Raw genomic sequence first — 21,218 nt, 5'->3', positions numbered from 1 at the left:
AAATGGGTAGCAGCTGAAAGGAGGAACTGACAAATCCACTAACTGAGTTGGAAACTTCAGCACTTCTCCCTCAATAATTCATAGAATAGGCAGAAAATTAGAAGAGAGGCGACCTGAACAGCATTATCAAACAACCTAACCTAACTGACATTTTAAGAAGAATTCACCAAGTAACAGATGAAGATATGTTTTCAGGTTATCCAAGAGAGACCACATTCTGGGCCATGAAATCCACAACAAATTAAAAAAACAAACGAACAGAAATAACACACAGTAAGTTCTCAGACAACAATGAAATTAAATAAGAAGTTAGTAACAGAAAGAATATCTGAAAAATCCCCCCATACTTGTAAATAACATACTTCTAAATAATCTATGGACCAGAGGAAAAGTCTCAAAGAAAGTTTTTTAATATTTTGAAATGGGTGAAAATGAAAATGCATCATTTAAAAAATTGTAGGATATAGCTAAAGCATGTTTAGAGATAAATTTATAGCATTAAGTACTTATATTAGAAAAGAAAAAGGTCTCAAATCAGTAACCTCAGCTCCTACCTTGAAGAAAGAAGAGCAAATTAAACCCAAAGCAAGTAGAAGAAAAGATATACTGAAGATTGGAGCAAAAATCAATGAAACTGGAAGCAGAAAATCAATTGAAAAAAAATCAAATAAACGAAAAGCTTTTTCTTTGAGAAGAGCTATAAAATTAATAAGTGTCTATCTAGCCAAACTGACCAATAAAAAAGAAAGAAGACACAACTAGCCATTATCAAGAATGACATCACAGGAGAGGATATCACAACTGACCCTATAGACCAGGGGTGTCAACCTTTTTATACCTACCGCCCACTTTTGTATCTGTTAGTAGTAAAATTTTCTAAACACCCACCGGTTCCACAGTAACAGTGATTTATAAACTAGGAAAGTAACTTTACTTTATAAAATTTATAAAGCAGAGTTACAGCAAGTTCAAGCATATAATAATAATTACTTACCAAGTACTTTATGTCAGATTTTTGCTAAGTTTGGCAGAATAAATCTTTATAAAACAACTTACTATAATTAAATCTTTTTATTTATACTTTGGTTGCTCCGTTACCGCCCACCATGAAAGCTGGAACGCCCACTAGTGGGTGGTAGGGACCAGGTTGACTACCACTGCTATAGACATTAAAAAGCTAATAAAGGAATATAACTGTAGGCCCTGGCCGGTTGGCTCAGTGGTAGAGCGTCGGCCTGGCGTGCAGAAGTCCCAGGTTAGATTCCCGGCCAAGGCACACAGGAGAAGCGCTCACCTGCTTCTCTACCCCTCCCCCTCTCCTTCCTCTCTGTCTCTCTCTTCCCCTCCCTCAGTGAGGCTCCATTGGAGCAAGGATGGCCCGGGTGCTGGGGATGGCTCCTTGGCCTCTGCCCCAGGCGCTAGAGTGGCTCTGGTCGCGGCAGAGCGATGCCCTGGAGGGGCAGAGCATCGCCCCCTGGTGGGCGTGCCGGGTGGATCCCGGTTGGGCGCATGCGGGAGTCTGTCTGACTGTCTCTCCCCGTTTCCAGCTTCAGAAAAATACAAAAAAAAAAAAAAAAAAAAAGAATACAACTGTAGTCCTATAAATTTGATAACTTCAATAAAATGGACTTATTCTTTGAAAAAAAAATCTCCTGAATGTCCCCCTCCCTCCCTTGGGATACTGTCCATAACAGAAGGAGCCCTCAGGTGCCAGAAATAAGAAAGCTACCCCAGGAATAGAACTCATCAGCCATTATGAAGATATTGATAATTGTAACAGTTGTAGTAGCACTGGTTATGGGACCCTGATGTAATGCTGGATGTGTATTCATTCAATTCATTCTTCATAACAACAAGCCTTTCAGGTAGGTGCTATTGTTATTTTCATTTTACAGATGAGGACATTGAGGTTCAGAGACTTGAAGTGATGAGGCCAGAAGCACACCCAAGTCTAGGACCCCCAACTGTCCCAGTTTGCCTAGTACTGGCCCAATTAAAACCCAGGGGTCCCATGCCCGGAATATACTCTGTGCTGGGCTGGTCACCCTATCTATGCCAATCCTCTCAAAGGCCAGCACATGTTTTGTAACGTGACTAATTAACTGGATCAATTGATTTTTAAATAAAATCCAAAGCCAACATTAAAAAATTTTCTCTTTAATTGTTTGTCTTCCTCACCTGCACAGAAGGCAGAGCCGTCATAAATGTTGGAGGTCTCCCTAAAGGGACTGTCTGTGCCACTCACATCATGGTGGTCTCGGCTCAGGACCACTGGCGCCTGCAGGGTGCAAAGATATGAGATGTCAGCCAACAGTGTCCACCACACCTGCCTGGCGGAGGGCAGAGTGGGATCAGGCCGTTATTAGAAGCCCTTCAGATACCGCCCCCTGGAAAACAGACCTTTAGCAAGAAAAAGCACAGATGATTTTGACATCTTGCAACTACAGAGGGAGAAACAGCTGTGTTTACCAACTGTGAGCCCCTTGGGCAATTAGTGTATGAGCCTGTGACAGCACTATTGTAAGGATATAAGTGCTCCCCCTCAGGGAGCGACAGAAGAGATCGTGCCCACCGCTGAGAGGTGAGATTGGTTTCCTAATCCCTTCCCCTCCTCTGGGAAAAAACAGGTTTTCCTTTCTTTTTGTTTTTTTCCCCATTCTCTGCCTTCTTTTGGCTTGTCTGTCATTTCAAGCCTCCAGTAAATTGGTGTGGCTCACCGTTTTCCGGCTCCACAGTTCCTTGACTGTTTGCCAGAATTCAATGAGAATCTGCATGGCCGTGACCACCACCAGCCTTACAGCTACTAATAGATTTTGCTTATTTGGACACTTTCTATACACCCAGGGGCCCCAAATTGCTATGTATGTGTTACTTCACTGAGTCTTGTCAACAACCCCATTCACGTAGGCATGACTGTTATCATGCTCATTTTATAGAAAGGAAAACTGAGGCTCAGAGAGGCTAAGAAACTTGTCCAATGTCACAGAGCCAGTAGTAAGTGGGCAGGCTGGGATCTAAGCCCACACACAGCAGACTAGAGTCTGGGCTTTCCCCTCAGGCAGCCTGGCCCCTGAGTCGGTGACACCGTTGAGTGTTGCTTTTCCCCGCCCTCCCCCGTGGGCACGGAAGTTCACGGCTCCCCATGTAGGAGGAGGTAGCCTGCCAAAAGGTAACTCCCTGTGCCCTGAATCAAGAGGATCTCGGCTCCTTTTCTTGACCAGGCCAAGTTTGCTCCCCCCCCCCCACCTCTGCTCTGGAACCACCTGCCCAGGGTATCCTGGCACCTTCTGGGTATCCAGGCCTCAGTTCTGCACCAGGAACTCAGCAGGGCCTGTCCTGACTATCCCACCTAAAGTCATTGCTCACTGTACCTCATGACCCCCATTTTGCCACCTCAACTTATTTTCTTCACAGTGTTTGTCACCGTATAAAATCTCCCTGAATTTAGGTGTGTGTTGATGGTTTCTCTTCATTAGTAAACAGGCTGAGGCAGGGACCCTGCTTTTTTTATTTTTTTTTATTTTATTATTATTATTATTATTTATTTATTTATTGTATTTTTCTGAAGCTGGAAACGGGGAGAGACAGTCAGACAGACTCCCGCATGCGCCCGACCTGGATCCACCCGGCACGCCCACCAGGGGCAAAGCTCTGCCCACCAGGGGGCGATGCTCTGCCCCTCCGGGGCGTCGCTCTGTTGCCACCAGAGCCACTCTAGCGCCTGGGGCAGAGGCCAAGGAGCCATCCCCAGCGCCCGGGCTATCTTTGCTCCAATGGAGCCTTGGCTGCGGGAGGGGAAGAGAGAGACAGAGAGGAAAGGGGGAGGGGGGTGGAGAAGCAAATGGGCGCTTCTCCTATGTGCCCTGGCTGGGAATCGAACCCGGGTCCCCCGCACGCCAGGCCGACGCTCTACCGCTGAGCCAACCGGCCAGGGCCAGGGACCCTGCTTTTTGCCACATCACCCCTCAGTGCTTAGAGCAAGCCTGGCACGGAGAAAGCATTAAATCAATTGATGGATAGATGGAAGGAAGGAAGGAAGGAAGGAAGGAAGGAAGGAAGGAAGGAAGGAAGGAAGGAAGGAAGGAAGGAAGGAAGGAAAGAAGGAGGGAGGGAAGGAAGGGAGGAAGGAAGGAGGGAAGGGAGGGATGGGGGAGGGAGGGGGAGGGAGGAGGGAGGATTAAAACACCTAGATCTTAGCGCCGACCTCTGACCCCAGCCTGGATGGGAGTGTGCTCAGAGGGAGGTTGGTCGGAGCCACGCCAGCCTTCCATGGTTAGTACCAGGGGCTTTCAGGACACGCTGAGCAGTGGTGCTCCGGCAGCACTCACTGAGAGAGGCCCAGTGCCACCCAGAACCCTCCACAGGGACAGCCTTCACTTTCATCAATTCCGATTTCCTTTGCATGTCCAGTCATTAATATTCCTGGTGTTTCTAAACCCAGGGCTGTCACCAGAACTCTGCATGCAAGCCTACAAAACGGAGGGGCAAGAGGCTCCATCAAATGAGTGTGTTCAGGGCTCCGTGTCCTCCAAGATGGGCTGGGCTGACTCAGAGAAAAATACGAAGTTTGTCACAGTTTGAAAAAGATCATTCAGCAAAGAGATATGAAATACTTGTGGGGAAGCCAACTCAATCCTCACACCCATGCTTTGAGGTTAATATGATTCTCCTTTAACAGGAGGGAAACTGAGGCTCCAAGAGGGCACTTAACTTGCCCAAAGTCACACGGGGACCAGCGTCAGAGCCTAGGTTTGCGGACAGACCTCATCACTCCCTGCCTCCAGCTATCGGACCCTCAGCTGACACATTCAGAGAGCATGGGACCCTGGGGCAGAGTGGGCACTGACAGAAGCCACAGGGCGGACCCCACCAGCAGCACAGGAAATGTCACCTTGATCTTCCCACGAGCGATGGCTTGGTTAAAGGCCACAGCAATGGCCACACGGCCCTTCTGGTCTGAGTACAGGATCCTCGCCTGGGAGCCCACCACCTGGGGGGAGAAAGGGAAAAGGAGGCACCTCAGTGACTCGGTGATACTCGGGAGAGACATGGGTGACGTGTCCCACCAGCAGCCAGATGGTAGCCTCCAGGGAGGTCCTGGCGGAGCCTCAAGGTACACAGTAGCCCTAAAGTCTGCGGGCCCGAGGTGAGCCCCCACATCTAGCCCATCAACCCCTCCCGTGGCCATCCACCTGCCTCTGGGACCCTAACTTACTCATTTCCAGGGATATTACCTATTATGAGCATTACCCTGCTCAAGTCCTTCCAGTACTAATAATAACACCACAGTTTTTGATCGGGCCTGGCACAGCTCCAAGAACTTGACCCAGGCACTCACTGGTGAGTTTTATGAGGAAGATGCTATTATCCTCACTGTAGGTTCAATTTTACAGATGAGGACACTGAGGTCCAGAGAGGCTGAGCAGCCTGCCCATGGTCACCCCGCTGGTAGGTGGCACGGCTGAGTAGCTACACACTCAAACGTCACAACGCAGAACCTCTGGGGAGAGAGGGATGGGAACCTGTTCTTTAATGAACACAGTTGTAGTTTGGGATGTTAGACTAAGTTCTGAAGGTGGATGGTGGTGATGGTTGCCCAGTAATGGGCATGTACATAAAGCTGCTGAGTTGTACCTTAAAAATGGTTGAAATGGTAAATTGCATGTTAATGCATACTTTACAAGAATTGAAAACTAGCCTGGCCAGTAGTGGCACAGCAGATAATGCATTGGAACACTGAGGTCGCCTGTTCGAAACCCTGGGCTTTCCTGGTCAGGGCACATACAGGAAGCAGCTATTATGAGTTGATGCTTCCTGATTCCCTCCTCTTTCTCTTTCTCTCTCTCTCTCTCTCTCTCTCTCTCTCTCTTTCTCTCCCTTCTCTATCTAAAAATCAATAAATAAAATCTAAAAAAAAAAAATTGAAAAAAAAACTCGGAACCTGATGTCAGTAGTGCTGAGGCTGAGAAACCCTGGCTTCTCCAAGGAGGGTGCAGGTGTTTCCCTCAGCTGTTTGGCCAGCCTGTCCGGAAACGGAGCCTAGATGGGAGGAGCCTTGTGCCTGGCCAGGGGCCCGGATGCAGAGCTCGGCCTCGGCAGTTTCTTGGATGGTTAGCCTAGTGCCTCTTTCTTCCTTGTGGCTTTCCAGTCAACGCCTTACTTTACTCACACCAGTTACCTTAAATCCTTTTTGGGAAAGCTATACTATAAATAAAACATAAACAGTCCACAGCCTTGGGCATCTCACACTCCGGCTGGTCACAGAGATCTCTGTCTGCACAAAGGTTTTTGTGGCCAAAACATGAGTACAGACCACTGGGTGAGGAAGCAGCGTTCGGATGGATGTCACGGGACCTCAGAAGCACAGGCAAGAGGGCTTTGCTCAAAGCAGGTGAGTTCTCCTCCCGGTTATCTGACCCCAGCTGTGGCCAAAGGCATATGAACCAAACGGCAAGTTTTCATTTTCTCCTGGGTACAGCAAGGCTGCCTGTGCACTGGCTGGTCCCTCTGCCTTCCCTGACTTCCGTGGCCGCTCCCTCAGCCCCCAACGCCAAGCATTTAGACCTGAACTCACAAGTCAGCTGCTCAGAGACACTGTTCTGATCATTACTGCAGAGCAGTCCCCACTTTCCTGCGTCGCATTTGTTTTCACACTCACCCGAGCGCAGTCAGTCACAGAAACGAGGCCAAGGCAGCGCTGGCCCTGTCAGTGCCTCCTGCACCGACAGCCACACCGGGCCCATCCCAAGCATGCCACCACAGCCAGGTGCACGCCCCGTCCCCAGCATCTCCACTGTGCGGACAGCCACACCGGGCCCATCCCAAGCATGCCACCACAGCCAGGTGCACGCCCCGTCCCCAGCATCTCCACTGTATGGATGAGACAGGAGGCTCGGACAGGCTGAGCCACTTGCCCAGTCATACAGCTGAGTGGCCAAGAGGCCCGCCTCTCGGGCTGTCTCTCAAAAGAACCACTTGTAGAGTAACTGGGTAAAGAGTGACTTGACTGTCCCTGGTCACTGTCTAGGCCACCTTTTGAAAGGTCCCCAACTTCTCTGTCCAGCAGCCCCCTGGGTGAGGTAGCTACTGACTCTAGTGGGTCTGCCACCTAAGCAGTCTTACAGGGTGTGCTGGCACCCTCTCAGATCTCACATCTACTGGCCAAGGGGCCAGTGCAGTGGCCTACCCCTGCCCCCCACCAGGCCAAGTCCTCACCAGCTGGTGCTTGGCAGCCTCCCGGATCCAGCGAATATTGTCCACATACTGCTGCTTCACAGCTGGATTCACTGCAGGGAGAGAGAAAGGGAGGAGTGTCACAGGCACCAGGAGCTCCTGACCCATGGTGCGGCACCGACCCTCCCTCTCACAGGATGCTCGACAGCCACCTGTTCTTCACCCATGACTGGAGCCCAGACTCGGGGGCAGGGAGCCTCCCTCCTCAGCGTGCTTGGCCATCTGATTCTGAGAACCAGCAATGCCAATAGTCATGTGAAGTAATGCACAGCAGTGTGCAGCCCGCTGTCTAATTCATTCCTTCCCTCAACAAACATCTACTGACTGCCATTCCAGGCGCAGAAACAGAGACTGCCACCGAGTGTGAAGAAAATAAGAGTGTGGTGCGGTAGTCACTAGCCTGCTGGGTCAGGAATCAGGAGGGCCAAAGTCCTGTCTGAGGAGGTGATGGTCAAACTATGTCCTAAATACTAAGGAGAAACTAGTTACGTGAAGATCTGAGAAAACAACATTTTAGGCAGAGGGAACAGCAAGTGCAAAGGCCCTGAGGTGAGAAGAAGCTTGCCCATACAAGTAAGACAGGCCAGTTGGCTAAAGCTTGGAGGGCGTGCAGAGATGGTTGACAGCCCTGGAGCTCACACGCAGCTCCCACCAGCTCTTGAGAGCAGACTGTTAAATCCTCAGGAATTGTGTGAGTCGGTGGTTAACACAGGCATTGTTGAATTCCAATTAAATTAACTTACACTTTTAAAAAGTGAATTAAAAATTAAAATAATGCTCATAACTCATCATCTTTGGGGGTGTGTGTGTGAGAGAGAGAGAGAGAGAGAGAGAGAGAGAGAGAGGGAGGAAGGGAGAGAGGTGAGAAGCATCAATTCTTCATTGAGGCAGCTTAGTTGTTCATTGATTGCTTTCACATATGAGCCTTGACCAGGGGCTCCAGCTGAGCCAGTGACCATTTGCTCAAGCCAGCAACCATGGGGTCATGTCTATGATCCCTCACTCAAGCCTGAGACTCCTCGCTCAAGCTGGTGAGCTTGTGCTCAAGTTGGCAACCTCAGGGTTTCAAACCTGGGTCCTCAGTGTCCTAGGTCAATGTTCTATCCACTGCACCACTACCTGGTAAGGCATCACTTGTTAATTTACTACCTTTTAGGAGGATCTATGCTCTCGAGGTTTTCTGCCTAGTGGAAACACTGCACTGTTCTAGGTGGAGCCCCATTTGAAACAAGCCACTCTGAGAGTATTTAGACGTTGGCCATGAACAGATGCAACAGCTCAGGGCTTCTCAGGGGCTGGTTATAGAACACCCATCAGCTACCTACTGAGCGCTATACAGTTATTCTAACACCAGGAGGCCTCAGGAGGCCTCTGACCAGGTTCCTGAGAGAAGGCCTCTCTCCTTGCCTGGCTCCTCCCATATCGGTGACCCTCCTCGCCCTCAGCCTGGTTCTCCAGCCCTGGGTCCCTGTTACCCAGGTTCCCTGCACCCTCTGGAGCCAGCTATGGATAGCAGGGTGAAAATGCCCCTGGGCGTTTAAAGCAAGAAGTTAAGGCTGAGCAACCCGCCCAGGAAACCACCTGGACGGAAGGCTACCCTGGACCTGTGGAAAAGCTGCAGAGAAGTGAGGAAGTCTCATACAATAGCTGCCTCTCTTCTTCAAGTGATAAGCGACATGCCGAGTCCACTACACAAGAAGGGACTGTGGTTAAACAACCTCTCATCCACCTGAGAAGGCAGAACCAAGGTTCCGTATTAGAAAAGCCACAGACAGATCGGAGAGGCTCCGATGTGACATTGGTTGAGTGGGCCTGGTCCATGTGGAGGACCGAGGCTCAGAGGGCATAGCAGGCAGCCATGGAGAGAGAGCCAGAAGCACTGCCAACAGGCACACTTGGGAATGGTGCATGCCTCTTCTCCGGGGCCAGGCGGGGGGTGAGGCGGGGCAGCGAGGACTGCCCTGCACTGCCAGGCAGGCAGGCTCTCTGTGGGAGATTCTGGGGGCCGCCCACCCTAGAGCATGTCTAGCCTGACAGCCTTACCTCCGCCAGCAATGGCTTCTTCCAGCACAGATGTGGCCAGCTGATCTGTGACGGCCAGGTCCTGGGGTTCCCCTGATGTGCATACCCAGCGGAAAGGCCCAAAGCCCTGGGAGAAGATATCCCTGCAAGGACAAGATGCCTAGTCATCTTCCCAAGCGGGCTGTATTTCTCTGGCTGGGCCAGGATCACTATGGCCCAAGGAAAGGAGGCTGGCATATGTTCTAGAACCGAGAAGGGGGGAAGGCTGTGTACAAGTTGGGGTCTGTTGGGGGCCACTGTGTATGGACACATGTAGTAAAAGAGAGGGGCGTCAATGTCCAGAATTGTTGCTGGCATCCCCTAAGTCACTAAGTGAACAGGAAGTTTCAGAGGCCCCGCCTCCTCCGGTTCCTCTCTATCCTCTCGGTCCCCCTCTCCCTGTCCAACCTCCTCCCCTTAGCCCCTCCCCTTAGCCCCTCCCCTTAGCCCTTCCTCTTAGCCCCTCCCCTAGCCCCTCCTCTTAGCCCCTCCCCTTAGCCCCTCCTTCCTCCTCCAGTTGAGTCCCTTCGCAGTCCTCCCTCAGTGCCCCTCCCTCGCTCTCCACCCCCTCCCGGAGCCCTTCTTCCCTTCCCTCACCCTCCCATGTCTCCCTCTTCCGCTGCCCCCCTGATCCCTCGGTCCCCTTCTGTCCCCTCAGTGCTTTCCCTCCCTCTAGGTCTCTGATTCCCCTCTCCGAGTTGAAACAGCTCTAGCTGCAGGAGTAGAGAGCTGGGACACAGACAAGCAGAAATTCTGAAAACTGCTGTTATAAACAAACGAACAGTCAGCAAAAACTAAAAACAGTTGGGAGAAATAGTAAATATGGGGACGAGGACAAATTTGCCTTAGGCAAACTGACCTTCCTACGTAAACTTCATGCAGAGGGAGGCATCAGCCTGGGCCCTCCAACACTGCCGGGAGGCCCTCCTGGGCTACCCCCCTGCATCCCTCCCCAGGGAGGCCCCAGAGGCCCCTGGACTGTGGCCTTTGCACAGCGCTCTGGCCCAGCCCCTCTGGCTCTGCCCCGCCCACGTCCACCCCAGGAGATGTTTGCCTTCTCACCTTCCTCCCTCTCTAGCCCTCCCCCGTGTCCCTTAAGGGACACGCCTCCAAACCTCCACCCTCAGCCAGTCTCCCTCTGGGTCCCACTCCTTCCCACTTGTCCTGGGCCACTGGTCTCCCCAGACCTGCCCTACAACACCAGGTGGGCACGAGGGCTTCAGGGGCCAGTAGGTCTTGGCCTCCATGGATCAAGCCATCAGCCGCTCTCTCAGGCGCACGGCCCTGGCCATGGGGTGGACAGCATGTAGGCTCATGGGTATTGAATGTTGGGGGATTCGTCAGGAAGTGACCTTGGCTCCAGGCCCGTTCCGCCTACTTGTCTTTTCTTTGAGGCTTTGTACAAAGTCTCCCATGGTCTCAGTTTCTCTTCACCTGCATTCTGTGGTGAAATCCCACGACCTGGTGTGGCGGCCACTCTGGGGCCTCAGCCCTGGACAGAGGAGGGGCTTTTCTGACCTGAATGTCCAGGACCAGACACTGTGCGGAGCCTCGTCACTTACCCCATGATGTGCTGGACGTACGAGGGGTAGCGGAACTCAGTCCTCTCCGCCCCTTTCTTCTCCACGTCAGCTCCTGTGGACAGAGCACCACACAGAGTCACCCAGAGGGGCGAGGCTGGCAGGCCACACCCCAAGGTCAGGACATCCACCACCGTCCCGATGGAAACTGAGACAGAACCGAGGAAGGATTGCAGAGGTGCTCTCTCCTGAGGGCAAAGGGTTGTGAGTCTCCTTTCAGGGAAAAGAAGAGACAGCAAGTGCAGCCCTGGCGGGCGGAGTAGGCAAGGCAGTGTGTACACATGCCCGTGCGTGCTGCACGCATCTGTGTCCAGATGGGCACCCCAGAGCCCGGGCTCCAGGGAGGGACGGGAGGGGGGCTGGTGCCAGAGAGCGGCTGGGAGGGAGACTTTCCAGTGAATATCTTTTGTACCTTAATCTAAACTATAATCCATGAATGAATCACCTGTTTTACAGAAAGAACTTTCCTTCATAAAAAAGTAAAGCTGCAATTTTTTGCAATGGAGCTCATACCCAAGCATTGTATCACCTCTCTTTATGGCATTTTATATTTCTTTCTTTCTTTCTTTTTTTTTTACAGAGACAGAGAGAGAGTCAGAAAGAAGGATAGATAGGGACAGACAGACAGGAACGGAGAGAGATGAGAAGCATCAATCATCAGTTTTTTGTTGTTACACCTTAGTTGTTCATTGATTGCTTTCTCATATGTGCCTTGACCGTGGGCCTTCAGCAGACCGAGTAACCCCTTGCTCGAGCCAGTGACCTTGGGTCCAAGCTGGTGAGCTTTTGCTCAAACCAGATGAGCCCGTGCTCAAGCTGGCGACCTCAGGGTCTCGAACCTGGATCCTCCACATCCCAGTCCGACGCTCTATCCACTGCACCACTGCCTGGTCAAGGTGGCACTTCACTTTATATTTCTAAGGTAAATGGAGAAACTGAGGACAGAGAGGTCAAGCTGGCAGGGCCAGCTTCCAGAAAACCAGGTAAGGGCACAACAAAGCCTGCATGCCATGGCTCTGCTTCCCCTGGGCACCCACCGGGCCACACTTGCCTGGATGGAAGGGAGTGTGCCCACTGCCAGCCCGGGGGGGAGGGGGCCCCCGAACAAGCCTCCCTTCTCTCACCTGCTCTCTGGGCCTCCAAGAGGAAGGCATTGCCATAGTCCCAAAAGAAGAAGTTCTCCTTGGCCAGTCTGTTGATGGCTGAGATTTGCCTCCTCAGGCTGCAACAGGCCAGTAGTCAGCTGTCAGTTCTGCCCACCAGTGAGACTCTGAAAATCTCTCTGCCCCATCCCTGTCACCTGCCAGCCTCACTCCATGGACCCCAGCTGGCTCTGCTGACTTCCACTCACTCTGACAGAGGGGCAGACAGAGGCTCAGAGAGGGTAAGGGTTTTACCTAAGGCCACTCAGCTGGCCACTGGAGAACCAGGCAGAGGCCGCAGCTGCTCAGTCCAAAAGATCCTTCCAGTGCGCATTCCCCTCTCCCACCCCCGCGTACCCCACACAGCCCTGGGAGCTGCATCACCTTTCCTGGACCAAGCCCTTGAACGTGGCCGGATCCGACGCCATGAGGCTCTGAGCCTCTGCAAAGCCGAGCTGCACAGGGTAATAGCCACCGTTGAACGGGTTGTGGCAGGATGTCTGGTCTGATCCCAGGTCCACCAAGAGCTCCCCTGTCACGTCCAATTCGTGGACCAAGCGCTCCCTGGAGAAGATGTTGGCTCGTCAGTGCGGGATGGCACCTGCCCTGGGCAGGGGCTGGCAGCAGCCGCTGCCTGAGTTTAGCACCCAGCCAGGAGGGGGTTGTAGCATGGTTTCCAGACCACACATCCAGTAGCCAGAGGCCGAGACTGATCCTACATCCATCCCCGCACACCCTTCTCCTGCGAAGAACACCTGAAGGAAGGCTGCTATGAGTTCGGCCCGGGATCCAGGTGGGGAAAGCAGGGAGCAGAGCCTCAAGCCAATACTCAAGCTTTGTGTTCCAGGAGCCCCTGGCCGCTATTGGGACCTTGGCTGGAGAGAGAGGGTCACACGGGGTCCCCAAGGCTACTGATTCTCACCCCTGCACTTACCAGAGATCTACCACATTGCCGTGGTAACCAAGGCTGAGCACTTCTTTTTTTTTCCTTGCTTCCCTAAAGGGCACAAGAACAGAACAGAGAGCCCCATCACAACTGCCCACAGCTGTGCACTCGACCTACACACAGGGTCCACCCAGATGGCTAGACTGCGGAAAACCCGAGAGGCTACCGAGAGTATCGTGCGCAAGTTCAGTGCCTGAGGCTCGTTCTTTGAGAACTCGGGCCATAAGGGAAACGGCAGACTTGAGTGTTCCAGACAGGAGAACTGAGATGACAACGGTGACAACCCTTTCTGAGACAATACTTAGAATTAGGCCTCTAATAACTCTAATAAGGACCTTCCTAGGACTCACTCAAGTTGATCCTTGAATCATAAAAGTCACTAAAGTCAATTCTAAACATTACTTGGAAAAATAAAAGTACAAGAAAATAAAAGTATATTTTGGGGAACAAAGATTTGAATCCATGAAAGCTCGGGCAGATCTGAGAGGCATCAGAAAGCAACAGTAGGTGGGGCGGTGAGGGAGTGCGGCACCCCCTCAAAGACACAGATGGACTGAAGCAGGGGTCCCCAAACTATGGCCCGCGGGCCGCATGCGGCCCCCTGAGGCCATTTATCCGGCCCCCGCCGCATTTCCGGAAGGGGCACCTCTTTCATTGGTGGTCAGTGAGAGGGGCACTATATGTGGCAGCCCTCCAACGGTCTGAGGGACAGTGAGCTGGCCCCCTGTGTAAAAAGTTTGGGGACCCCTGAACTGAAGGCCTTGCTTGGCAGAGATGCCAGCCGGAGCCAGGTGCTCCTCTCTCCCAGGTGTGCAAGGAGCACAAAGCAGTGAGAGGCGCACAGTCCGGAGCAGTGAGGGATGACAGAGAGGGCGGGCTGCATCTCCGCTGAATGGCCGGAACCGGAACCGGAACCACGAGCCCCTGGGAGGACCACGCCCTTCCAACCTGTGTCTTCTGCAGCTTAGGGCGTAGAAATGGGATGAGACAGGCAGCTGAAGGTGGTTTGTTAAACTGATGTGAAATGACTGTGTGTGTGTGTGTGTGTGTGTGTGTGGCTGTAGAGATTAAGGAAATAAGCTGGTCCAAGTTTTTTGTGAGTGACAAGAGGGAGAAGGCAGATGGAAGAGTTATATTTAGAGATGACAAGACCATCAGCGTGGTTGGAAGTGTGGGTGTGAGTGTGTGCGTGCATTCAGATGTGTATATGGGCATGTGTGCAGAATGTACAAGTGTGTGTGTTCAGGGTGTTAACCAGCATCGACAGGCGTAAGAGCCAAATCAGGCAAGAGCCTTTAGCGACACAGTAGGGTTTGGAATTTCTCCTATAATTTTTTTTTAATTTATTCATTTTAGAGAAGAGAGAGAGAGACAGAGACAGAGAGAAAGAAAGAAAGAAAGAAAGAAAGAAAGAAAGAAAGAAAGAAAGAAAGAAAGAAAAGAAAGAAAGGGCCCTGGCCGGTTGGCTCAGTGGTAGAGCATCGGCCTGGAGTCCCAGGTTTGATTCCCGGCCAGAGCACACAGGAGAAGCGCCCATCTGCTTCTCCACCCCTCCCCCTCTCCTTCCTCTCTGTCTCTCTCTTCCCCTCCTGCAGCCGAGGCTCCATTGGAGCAAAGTTGGCCCGGGCGCTGAGGATGGCTCCTTGGCCTCTGCCTCAGGCTCTAGAATGCCTCTGGTTGCAACAGAGCAACGCCCCAGATGGGCAGAGCATCACCCCCGGTGGGCGTGCCAGGTGGATCCCGGTCGGGCGCATGTGAGAGTCTGTCTGACTGCCTCCCCATTTCCAACTTCAGAAAAATACAAAAAAAAAAAAATTAAAAACATGAAAAGAAAGGAAAGAAAGAAAGAAAGAAAGAAAGAAAGAAAGAAAGAAAGAAAGAAAGAAAGAAAGAAAGAAGAAAGAAGAAAGAAAGAGGGGAGGAGCAGGAAACATCAACTCCCACATGTGCCTTAACCAGACAAGTGCAGGGTTTCGAACCGGCGACCTCAGCATTCCAGGTTGATGCTTTATCCACTGCGCCACCACAGGTCAGGCTCTCCTATAATTAATGGAGAGTTAGCTAAAAGTTTCACACAGGGGTGCAACGTGGTCTGACTAGTATTTTAGAAAGATCTATGTCCAATCATATCCTGTCTTAGAAATAGGAATATTTCTCAACTTCCGTGTGTACTTGAACATTTTCACGAGCCCCCTTTGATTAGAACATTGTAGCTGCGGAGAGCCATTGTGACGGCGCATCCTCCCCACACAGGCTCAATTCTGTAAAGCAAATCCGTTCACAGCCTGCTTCCAAAAGGGCATCTTAGCAGCAGCCTCAGGGAAGTCCTCCCTCGTTCCCACTAAGACACCTCAGGAGGGAACGGCTGCTCTGGACACTACGCAGGCCATCTTAGTGCAAGTGGGGAGGAAGATCGACTTATACTGACACTGGTGGAGTCACACTGAAGGAAACCTCCATCTTTCAAAGATTCATGTTTCCCCGATAGTTTCAATGAGCACCTACTATGTGCCAGGCTCTGTGAGGAGCACCGAAGTCACCACAGTGAGAAACACAGGCACATTCTTTGCAAAACTGTGGCTGAGTATTGAGGAAAAACAAGAGGATGATTGAAAAATCTGCTAGAACCACGTGCTTGACCACCAAAGTACTTAAACTTAGGGGTTTCCTACACACCAGCAATAATGACCAGCAAGAAGTAGACATTAGAAGATCCCTTCTGCCTGACCTGTGGTGGTGCAGTGGGTAGAGCATTCGACCTGGAATGCTGAGGTCTCCCGTTCAAAACCCCAGGCCTTGCCCCTTCAAGGCACATACGAAAAGCAGCTACTACGAGTTGATGCTTCCCACTCCTCCCACCCCCTTTTTTTTCTCTCTCTCTCTTTCTCTAAAATCAATAAATAAAATCTTTAAAAAAATTTGATCCTTCCTACTCTACCACCTCTGGGTGGTCATTTAGCGGGGTGGCCATCTGTGGCCAAATGTCAGGCATTGAACAGACCCATGCAGAGCAAGCAAGCCCCTGGGCCCCATGCTGTGGTCTCCCCACTTTTATTTTATTTTATTTTATTTTTTCATTCATTTTAGAGAGGAGAGGGAGAGAGAGAGAGAGAGGAGAGGGAGAGAGAGAGAAGGGGGGGAGGAGCTGGAAGCATCAACTCCCATATGTGCCTTGACCAGGGAAGCCCAGGGTTTCGAACCAGAGACCTCAGCATTTCCAGGTCGACGCTTTATCCACTGCGCCACCACAGGTCAGGCAAGGTCTCCCCATTTTCGATGCTCACTGGTCAAGCTTTGTACCTGAGTCTCCTGACGCACTGGTCCAAACTGTCAGTCACTTCCATCAGCCAACCTTGCTGGTGACGTTTCATGAGGGCTGCTTTATCCACCTGCGATCAGGAAGGGCACAGATCATCCCAGGGTGTCGCCCTCCGCTGGGTTCCATCCTCCCGTGTAGGGCCCCCACTTTCCTAACATAGTGTCAGAGCAGACACCAGAAGCTGCTTGCCAATATCCACTCTCCCTCCTGCCTTCCTTATCAACAGAACCTGTGTAGGGTGGCTCTGTGCTCAGCCTCAGGAGACGAACCGTGTCCAAGCCAACTACAAATATCTTGTCCACTGTCTCCAGCTCCCTGGTGGGTAAGAACATCCATTGGATTCAATACTGACCAGAGTGTTGAGATTGCTTTTTTTTTTTTCTGAAACAGAGTCAGTCACAACTAGTACTTCTCCTTCTCCCTTCTCCCTGCCATTGAATATAGAAGGGATGTCTGGGGCTGGGGCAGCCATTTTGTTCCCACAGGGAAGCCCAAAATAATCTAGAGATATTGGTCTTAACATCACTGAGCTTCTGAACCAATGCCAACGGTGTTGATTACATGAGAAAAATAAAACCATATTTACGTGAGCTGCCATTGCTCGGCTTTCTTTACCTGCAGCCAAAGGGTTCCTAACAAGTACAGCTATGTACGTCACAGGTATAGGAGCAACTAAGTGCACTTCACACTGGTGTATATCGCCAAGGCTTTTCTTAGAGCTGCCCACCTCCTCTGCCTGCTTCCGTTCCTGTCCTTGGCACTGCCAGAGAAAGCTGTGACAGCCCCTGAGAAGCAGCAGCGACCCTGCCCTCTACTGATGGGCAACTCAACTGCTCCCCCCACTTGACTGTGAAATGTTTGAGTTGGGGGAGTCTATCTTCATTTAATTCACAAACATTTATTATCCCTCAGCTATATCCCAGGCATTCTGTGGGGTAACAGAAGTGATGCAGCGACAAGCACGGACCATGTAATATGGTGGGCACTTTGAAGGCAGGAGATAGCAATATATGCTTCCCTGGGAAGCTACCCGGGGAGGCTTTGTGGAGGGGGCAAAGGAGAGGGTGAAAGAAGAGAGGGCTGTGAGTGTGCGTGACTCCAGAAGCAAGGAGAGAGGTGGACGGGGACGAGGACTCAGCTCTCCTGGCCTGCTCACCTCTGCTATCACACCGATGCACCCAACGATGACTGCGGCTTTGGCCTGAGCCCCACTCATTCCGCCCAGTCCAGAGGTGACAAAGACTTTCCCAGCCAGGTCCTGGACGCCCAGGTAGCGACGCCCAGCATTCAGTACGGTGAGCTGTAGGGAGAGGAGTTGGGAGCTCACTGTCCACTCCCAGCATGTCCACCTTCCATCCCCTGAGGCTAGGTGTGACCCCTGTTTCTCACCACTGTGCCGTGGACAATTCCCTGGGGACCGATGTAGCAATAACTGCCTGCTGTCATCTGGCCATACCTGACCACAGAGAAGGCAAGCAGGAGGGTAAGCCCAGTGCCAGCTAACCACTTTAGATGATTAAAAATTCATTTTTAATTACCCCAAAGTGCATTAATACATATTCTTTGAAAACAAAACATTTTAGAAAAGGTACAACCCTCCATTTCTGGTCACCTTTGGCCTCTTAGACCTTTTATAAACAAGTGTCCTTTTTTTTTTTTTTTTTTTTTTTTTTTTTTTTACAGGGACAGAGAGAGTCAGAAAGAGGGATAGATTGGGACAGACAGACAGGAATGGAGAGAGATGAGAAGTATCAATCATCAGATTTTCATTGTGACACCTTAGTTGCTCATTGACTGCTTTCTCATATGTGCCTTGACCGTGGGCCTTCAGCAGACTGAGTAACCCCTTGCTTGAGCCAACGACCTTGGGTCCAAGCTGGTGAGCTTTTTGCTCAAACCAGATGAGACTGCGCTCAAGCTAGCGACCTCGGGGTCTCGAATCTGGGTCCTCCGCATCCCAGTCCGACGCTCTATCCACTGCGCCACTGCCTGGTTAGGCTAAACAAGTGTCCTTTTAAAAACTATAGTACTGTTGGCAAAATCACACTGGGGACTAGTTAGCCATATTGACAAAAGGTGAACAGGGCCCAGCACTTCCACCTTCCAGGTTTATGCTCATGTAAAGCATGTGCACCACTTTTCACACCACCTTGATTTGCAATGCACAAACCCTGAAATAGCTGAGAAGTCCATCACCAGGAGGAAAGAGAAATGACTTGCAGGAATGGAACGCTACACAGAAAGGAGAAAAGACATAGTCATTCTGCGCGTGATCGGCCCAGCGTTGAAGCCAGCCATGAAGGAGTACATTCTGCAGGGTTACGTTCATTCAGTGACCTCCATCTGGGGAATCTGCCTGCTGCAAGGAAGGCTGGGAGCTCTGGGAAGCAGAGACGGCTTGGTCTCCAGCTGGAGGTGCTGGCACAGCGAGGCACGCTCCAGATTAGTGCACTGCGCTGTGTGTAAGTTAGACCTCAGGGAACCCATTCGCAGTGTTGTTTTGCATGCGTAGTGTTAGTTACATAAATGGCCTCATTCTGCAGGCGTTGTTTCTACAGCTTGTTTTCCCCCTAGACACAGGCCTGTGGGGCCCTTTCCACATGAGCGTTTACAGATCCTGCTCGCTCCTTTGTGTGGCTCCAAGTCGATGCAGCGTCAGAAGCTGCAGGTTCTCTCCCCGTTGATCATTGGGATGGCTCCAACTTTGCTACAGGAATAACGGGAATAACCCTGCGGTGAGTCATCTCTTATCTGCCTCCCTAGGTAGACAGCAGGAAGGAGGAGTGCTGGGTTGTCAGATGCCAGCATTAAAAATATTAACAGTTACTGTCAGATTCCAAAGTGACTGCCAAGCAATGCATGGCCATGCCTGTTTGAATTGATGGTATTATTCATAATTATCACACATTTGAATTGATGGCGATGTAATGGGGGAATGACAACATTTTGCTGTTGCCTTAAGTGCACTCTTCTTCTTTTTTTTTTTTTTACAGGGACAGAGAGAGAGTTAGAGAGAGGGACAGATAGGGACAGACAGACAGGAACGAAAAGAGATAAGAAGCATCAATCATCAGTTTTTTGTTGCGACACCTTAGTTGTTCATTGATTGCTTTCTCATATGTGCCTTGACCGTGGGGCTATAGCAGACCGAGTAACCCCTTGCTCGAGCCAGCGACCTTGGGTCCAAGCTGGTGAGCTTTGCTCAAACCAGATGAGCCCATGCTCAAGCTGGTGACCTCAGGGTCTCGAACCTCGGTCTTTCTGCATCCCAGTCCGATGCTCTATCCACTGCGCCACTGCCTGGTCAGGCTACTGCACTCTTCTTCTTCTTTTTTTTTTTAAAGATTTTATTTATTCATTATAGAGAGGGGAGAGAGAGAGAGAGAGAGAGAGAAGGGGGAGGAGCAGAAAGCATCAACTCCCATATGTGCCTTGACCAGGCAAGCCCAGGGTTTTGAACCGGCAACCTCAGCATTTCCAGGTTGACACTTTATCCACTGCGCCACCACAGGTCAGGCTGCACTCTTCTTGAGGTAAGGAGAGCATCAAGGCTTACTGCCACTTGCTTATCTCCCTTATAAATTTTAAGTTGATATCTCTTTTCTATTGGATTCCTGTGGCCAACAATTTCTCCAGCCCTTTTTCTCTTCTGGATCAGGGGTGGATCCTGATTCTCAGATCTGTCTAAATATCAAGCTTATCTCTTAATTAGGCAAGCCATTGGACTACTCAGAACCTTTGTTTACTCTTCCAAAAAGTAGGGATGCAGTACCCTTACCTTGAAAGGTCATATGGCTATTAACACAACATAAGAGAATAGTGTTAATATAATAAACATTCATCTAGGGAGACAGGTGAAGCCACCAACCCCCCCACCCAGTCCCTCCTAGGCTGTGCTCCTTGGTGGGTCTGCCTCCACTCAAACAGAGTGTCACATGCTAAGGGTGTCACCTTCATTATTAAATTAATTATCATACTCTTATTAATATCCCTTCTTTACTGATAGGATCCAAGTTCCAAAGTTATACTAGAACAAAACTGGAAACTGATTTTAAGACCTTCTGACTCGATTCTTTGTGCTTAACTGATCTGCTGCATGCTACTCCCAAGATAACTCTTGGAGGTAAAATTGTGGGGTCAAAGTTCCTTCATTCCAGTCACTAGATGTAGCCCTCCCAGCCACCTCCAGCCTGTTGTACTGACCTAGACCCTACCTACAATCTGAGACTGCCTGTTTCCTCACATTCTCCTTAGCAACTGGGTGTTATCTGTAGTTTCATTTTTGTCATCCCAATAGTGAAAAGACTTTGCTTTAGTTTGTAGTTATCAGATTCTTTATGTAGTACATTTAAACTTTTTCCTACTTCCATTAACAATTTGCAATCTTCTCTTTAGTTAAACTGCCCACAGCAGTCAGGTGCAGCCAGACCAGATCTGACTATAGCTCCACCCTCTCAACTTCCATTCTGTATCTATGAAACAGAAGCACAGTGACTAGCTGGAGGTCACAAGAGGTAGAGGAGCCATCAGTGGACCCCATTCCTCTGACCCTGTGGCTGCCTCCACTGGTACAGCAGAGGTTCTTCAGGCCTCGTAATATTAACAACAGCAAGCATGACTACCAATGACTGACAAAAAAGGAATTGGGTTTCTGAGCTTCAGTTTCTTCGTCTACAAAATATGGTAATAAGAGTATTTATTCTTTTTTTTATATAAATAAATTTTTATTTTAATGGGGTGACATCAGTAAGAGTACTTATTCTAAAGGATTATGTGGAAGACTGAACTTATAAATCCTAAGGAAAATGAGAACATAGCAATCCAAAATCTATGGGACACAGCGAAAACAGACATAAGGAGATTCATTGTTTTGTAGCCTACCTCAAGAAAAAAAGAAAAATCTCAAATAAACAATCTAACTTTTTTTTTTTTTTTCA

At 50.4% G+C, this 21,218-nt stretch overlaps 1 protein-coding gene across 1 annotated transcript in view; it reads right to left on the bottom strand.

The window, feature by feature from the left end:
- UROC1 (urocanate hydratase 1) overlaps nucleotides 1–21,218 on the bottom strand; it is a 54,135-nt gene that overhangs the window by 15,080 nt on the left and 17,837 nt on the right. Inside the window, exons 8-18 of the mRNA XM_066352970.1 lie at nucleotides 17,671–17,737; nucleotides 17,438–17,581; nucleotides 16,263–16,351; nucleotides 12,951–13,013; nucleotides 12,401–12,580; nucleotides 11,999–12,096; nucleotides 10,857–10,929; nucleotides 9,277–9,398; nucleotides 7,216–7,286; nucleotides 4,892–4,990; nucleotides 2,179–2,278 (exon numbers count right to left, since the gene is read on the bottom strand). Coding sequence (XP_066209067.1) covers nucleotides 2,179–2,278; nucleotides 4,892–4,990; nucleotides 7,216–7,286; nucleotides 9,277–9,398; nucleotides 10,857–10,929; nucleotides 11,999–12,096; nucleotides 12,401–12,580; nucleotides 12,951–13,013; nucleotides 16,263–16,351; nucleotides 17,438–17,581; nucleotides 17,671–17,737 — 1,106 coding nt within the window. The remainder of the gene's footprint in view (nucleotides 1–2,178; nucleotides 2,279–4,891; nucleotides 4,991–7,215; nucleotides 7,287–9,276; nucleotides 9,399–10,856; nucleotides 10,930–11,998; nucleotides 12,097–12,400; nucleotides 12,581–12,950; nucleotides 13,014–16,262; nucleotides 16,352–17,437; nucleotides 17,582–17,670; nucleotides 17,738–21,218) is intronic.

Source organism: Saccopteryx leptura, chromosome 11 (assembly GCF_036850995.1).
Source record: "Saccopteryx leptura isolate mSacLep1 chromosome 11, mSacLep1_pri_phased_curated, whole genome shotgun sequence".
Lineage (NCBI taxonomy): Eukaryota > Metazoa > Chordata > Mammalia > Chiroptera > Emballonuridae > Saccopteryx > Saccopteryx leptura.
The sequence above is the reverse complement of the archived record's forward strand: the minus strand, read 5'-3'. Positions and strand labels throughout refer to the sequence as shown.